Below are 5,571 nucleotides of genomic sequence, written 5' to 3'. Positions count from 1 at the left end.
TATATATATAGTATATATAGTATATAATATATAGAGTATATTATAGTTAATATATATATNTTANANNTGTNTGTTAGTATACAAGTGTTAAATTGAATCTATTTATTTCAACTTTTTATAAAGTATTATTTCCTATTTCTGAAAAAAATAAAATTCAAGGTGTAAATACATGTAAATAATAAGTGTAAATATGTTTTTAATTCAATAAAAAAATAAAATTAATGATTTATTATCATCTCTCACAGGAATGGAATAACAATGACAATATAGCGATTTTAATATACTTTTTTCTATTAATATCGTTTATTTTCAACGTTTTCACATTTTGCTACATTGGTGAACAATTAACAAATCAGGTGTTTATACTTAAATTTTTTAAAAATGATTTAAATGATATTATATTTTAAAAGTTTTTAATATTGCAATATACAGGATGTATCTAAAATACGCCCATTAATCAAACACTGCTATTCCTAATAAAAAAACTAACTGTAAGACGAAAAGTCCTCCACCATTTTGAAATTTTCGCAATTGTTAACGTGATATTTATTCTTTAAAGTTGCCGAATAAACGAATAAAATCGATGTATAAGACAATTTTAAGATATCTATTAGTGTTCTTTATAAAATATTTTGAAAATTTGTTTTGTAAAAAACTCATAAATAAATTTTAAAGTTGTCTTATACGACGATTCTAAACATTTTGTTTATTGCGTAAACTAAAAAAAAATATTGCGAAAATGCAAAATTACAGAGTGTTTTATTTCAGTTTTTTTATTAAGAATAGCACTATATGATTAGTGGGCGTCATTTCAGACACACTCTGTATATTACAAAAATTTAAACATACATCTCTAATAATAATAAAAATTTGCGTGACAAACACACATACATACATGACATATGTATATATAAATTATACATTTAGTGCAGCAAAATTGGATTTGCTTCATATAAAATCGAGTGGTATCATTTACCAGGAAAAACTGCACTCGATCTCACGTTAATAAACAGCATATCACAGCATCCGATAAAAATTACTGCAGGAAAAATAATTAATCTTTCGTTTTCAAGTTTTTGCTCTGTAAGTACAATTCATCACTTCAAAAGTAAAAAAGCACAATAATAAAAATTTTTTTAAGCATATATAATATTGCGTACATTAACAGGTACTGAAAACTTCGATTGCATATCTAAACATGCTCCGAACTTTAGTTTGATCCATGCGAAAGAATTTTTTAATCCTGCTTCATCAATAAATAAAATAATATTCAGTAATTCCTTTACTATAAAAAAATTTATTATTACATTAAATGAATATATTTCAAGATAATAATGTATACGTGTTTGATAAAACCATTTAAATGCACATATCAATACATTAAATAAACAAACTTAGTCAAAATTTTATAAAAATGTTTTACGCTTATCATTTAGAGAAGCCGCATCAATTACAATGTATCATTAAAAATGCGAAATCGAAATATTTGCAATTTTTCATGAACTATGATGATGTTTGTAAATATATTCTTCAATTATCATCGTATATATTTCTAAACGCACTTCAATTTAAAACAAAATAGAAAAAAAATTAACTTTTCAGTGATGACATCTACACCTGTTCATACTTGTTTTTCCAATGTATTTTTTATTTCATACTAACAATGAATTTTTACATATCTCGTGTTTCACTTTTTATTATATTATATATTGCAATATATTTGCAATATTTGAAGAAATGAAAGTATGACAGAGAACTTATTGAAATCGCATTTCTGCAAGGAGAAACCGATATGAATCGGTGTTCAAACTTAAAAAAAANAAAAAAAAACTAAAATGATTAATATAGTACATTTTTACCCATTTAAACCGTTATTTCGTCAAACTTCAAACTTGATAAGAAAATACCAGAGAATACCCTTAAAAATGGTCTACGCCCGATCATAATATTATATTTTTAAATTTCATTTGTGCAAGAAAATCATTTATATCTCTGTCGATTTCATATAACTCGAAGAAGATATGCAGATACAACGTTTTCAGTTTCAATGTAATTCTTTCATGTTCACCTTTTCTCCTCGATATTTCATCAGTATTGTCAGATTCAACAACACTACGTCGGCATGCTGTTTAGCGGTCATACTCATCTTTCATGCCTGTGGCCAGATCAACATTGTGATAGCATGTGTTTTCAAAAAAAAATACAATCATACAAAGTTTGAGAAATGCATGGCGATTATCGTGCATCACGTGCGAACATTAGGTAAATATTTTGTCTTGTTACCTGCATTTTAGTATCTGTAAAATTACCGGCACGTTTCAATGTAATATCTGCATGAGAAAGGCTACGAATCTCTTTAACAAAAATTTCTTAAATATAAAACATTAACATTATTCGAAATGTTATCATCTATTAAAAAATTACGTTTTCGTCTATTTCGTTAAAAATATTTGACAAATGTCAGTTCATACCTGGATCTTCAGTTAGCATCTATATACTTTGCGCTATTATATACGTTTGTTCAAGATAATGTGAATGATATTCGTAATATGCTTGGTAAAAATTTCTTGATAACGATAACTATATATTTCTTTTTAATACTGCTTCCCGTATCAAGCAACAAAATAAGATTATATTAATCATTGAAAAGATTTATTATTTATTGAAAAGATTTATTATTAAATAAATACATTCTAATTTAAAATAATATATATGTTGTTATCTTGCGTACATTATATAAGAGAATAATGTATATGCATCTTAAATCATATCATATTATTTAATTTAAAAATCAATAAAGAAAAAAGCCTTTGAAGAACCGATATAGCTGGATGCTGTTACGATCACGTTTTATAATATATATATTATTATATATAAAATATTGACGTTCCTTAGTTTGAATCTCCTTCAATTCAGATCCATGACAAGCGAGTTGTCAACATCGCACGATATGCCAATACTCAAACAGCCATTAAACTTGATAATTTAATGGACATTGACATATGGATGCGAATTGACTTAACAGATACACATTATTCACAGTTCAAATTACGAAGAACAAATATTCTTATCATTAATCTATTTACTAAAGAGGATCCAAACCATGAATCGAAATACGTTTAATTATTTTATACAATAAAACATGATTGCAACAATATCTAGTATCGGCTCCTCTCTTTAGAAACTTTTTTTCCTTATTAATTTAATTCATTAGTCTATAGAATTTTTATAATTTAATTTAAAAAATTAATTACATATGTAGTGAAAAACTGGAAATAGCACAACTTTACATGCTGCAGAAAATCCATCTGTTCAAGTAATATAACTATAACGAAGTAATATTCCCCTCGACAAAATTGATTATTCAAACGCACGCAAGCTACTTTTCCCCTTTCCTGTCCTGACAATGTTGAAAGCATCTGCGATTGTCATGCGCAATTTTTTACCATCACGCTACCAACAAAGTACACCAGTCGTCTTCGCGCTATCGTGACGACAGTATGGCTAAGCTTAACATTCCCTGGTCGAATGTGAATAGTGAGAAGGATATAATCAATGCACTAATATGGAACCAATGGATACTACGAATTCTCGGAATCTGGCCATTGGTTTATTCGAATACTACAACGATCGAGAAGATATTAGCAACGATATCATTCGCGTTATGCTGGTCCGCGCTCAGTTTTCTTCTAATTCCCATGGTTATTTTTACAGTGTCAGAACGAACAACTGTAAACGATAAAATCAAAATGCTAGGTCCGCTAAGCTATGTGTTAATCTCGACATTAAAATTTTTTTTCCTGATAATTCATCGTAAGAGCATACGGCAATGCATTAACGTGCTAAGTACTGATTGGCGTGCAGTCCATCAGCAGGATTATCGAAAAATTATGATTAAAAATGCGGCAAAAAGTCATGTGCTATCTAAGTTTTGTATAATGTTCATGTATTGTGGAGGCTTGTGTTTTCATACCGTAATGCCATTTCTGACGCACACCACAATCGACGAGCAGAATGTCACTGTTAAACCTATACCTTACCCCGGCTTTGATATTATTTTTGATATGCATTTTACGCCAGCCTATGTATTTGTATTTTGTGCACAATGGTTTTCCGGTATCGTACTATTCAACGTCACCTCGGCAGTGTGTTGCTTGGCAGCCATGTTCGTAGCTCACGCTTGCGGTCAAATCGAGATTGTAATGGATCGCGTAGAAAGCTTTATAAAAGGTACACAAAGCAGTCGCATGAAGCAACGTATGGCAATTATCGTAAGACACCACATACAGTCATTGAGGTGAGTACTTTATGCAGATCATTGCGAAAAGAAATGTTGTGTCAATTATAACCGATTAATTAAATTAAAAATTATGAAATGCTTGATACAGAATAATTACGGCAGAAGAAAAGCAACAAAATTTTAACTTTTATAAATACAGAAATATTTACTTCATAAATAATAATTAAATTTAATTAATAATTAAACTTACAATTAAATTATAATTATATTAATAATTAAATTTAATTAATAATTAAATTTTATTAACTGTACTCAATAGTTCACCGCAAAAAGTGGAAAATAGAAATTAAATTAAATGAAGTATATAAAATGTACAATAAAAAATTTTGCAGATTTTCAGTCAGTATCGATAATATTTTACGCGAAATATGTCTGGTTGAAATAGTGGGAACAACGTTAACTATATGCCTGTTGGAATATTACTGCATCATGGTAATGTGTAAAAAATTTCAATAATAATTGTAAAAGTTACAATAAATGATTCAACTCACACTTTTATATCAATTTTTTTCTAATTTTTTTATCGAATATATGGATATTTGACATATTTTATGAATTCATTATTTTCTATTTTTTGAAGAAATAAAATTTTATGATGTGAAGATATATGTTCTCAATTTAATAAAAAAATAAAATTAATAATTTAATATTATCTAAATCTCACAGGAATGGAATAACAATGACGGTATAGCAATTTTAACATATTTTTTTCTATTAATATCGTTTGTTTTCAACGTCTTCACGCTTTGTTACATTGGCGAACAATTAACAAATCAGGTGTTTATACTTAAATTTTGAATAAATTTTTAACAATGAAATAAATTATATTAAATGTTAAAATATTTTTTAATGTTGCAATACACAGGATGTATTTGAAATAACGACCACTAACCATACGATGCTATTCTAATAAAAAATTAATTAATAAGATGAAAAATCTTCATTTTACAATGTTCAAAATAATTAAGAGATGTTTATTTCTAAAGATTGCAGAATAAACGGATAAAATCGCTGTATAAAATAATTTTGAGATATATTTCAGTGTTGTTTGTAAAATATTTTGAAGATATTTTGTAAAGAATTCTTAAAGATATCTTAAAATTTTCTTATACGTCGATTTTAAACATTTTGTTCATTGCGTAACTAAAAAAAATATTGCAAAAATTGCAAAATTGTACAGAATTTTTTTATTTAGTTTTTTATTAAGAATAGTACTATATGATTAGTGAGCGTTATTTCAGATAAATTCTGTATATCATAAAAAATTTATA

At 27.0% G+C, this 5,571-nt stretch overlaps 2 protein-coding genes across 2 annotated transcripts in view; both read left to right on the top strand.

The window, feature by feature from the left end:
* The window catches only part of LOC105626531, a 2,607-nt gene extending 1,388 nt beyond the window's left edge, over window positions 1-1,219 (top strand). The window contains exons 2-3 of the mRNA XM_012207830.1: window positions 933-1,083; window positions 1,169-1,219. Coding sequence (XP_012063220.1) covers window positions 933-1,083; window positions 1,169-1,219 — 202 coding nt within the window. The remainder of the gene's footprint in view (window positions 1-932; window positions 1,084-1,168) is intronic.
* Window positions 1,220-3,500: 2,281 nt separating this feature from the next.
* On the top strand, window positions 3,501-4,301 carry LOC105626530. Its single transcript, XM_012207829.1, has one exon. It carries the CDS (start codon window positions 3,501-3,503, stop codon window positions 4,299-4,301), a length of 801 nt encoding a protein of 266 aa, XP_012063219.1.
* Window positions 4,302-5,571: the final 1,270 nt, after the last annotated feature.

This window comes from Atta cephalotes (assembly GCF_000143395.1).
Source record: "Atta cephalotes unplaced genomic scaffold scaffold00005, whole genome shotgun sequence".
Taxonomy (NCBI): Eukaryota; Metazoa; Arthropoda; class Insecta; order Hymenoptera; family Formicidae; genus Atta; species Atta cephalotes.
The sequence above is the reverse complement of the archived record's forward strand: the minus strand, read 5'-3'. Positions and strand labels throughout refer to the sequence as shown.

Excerpts from the sequence above, each read along its gene's own strand:
- LOC105626530 (XM_012207829.1), top strand. The coding sequence starts at position 3,501 with ATGGCTAAGCTTAACATTCCCTGGTCGAATGTGAATAGTGAGAAGGAT.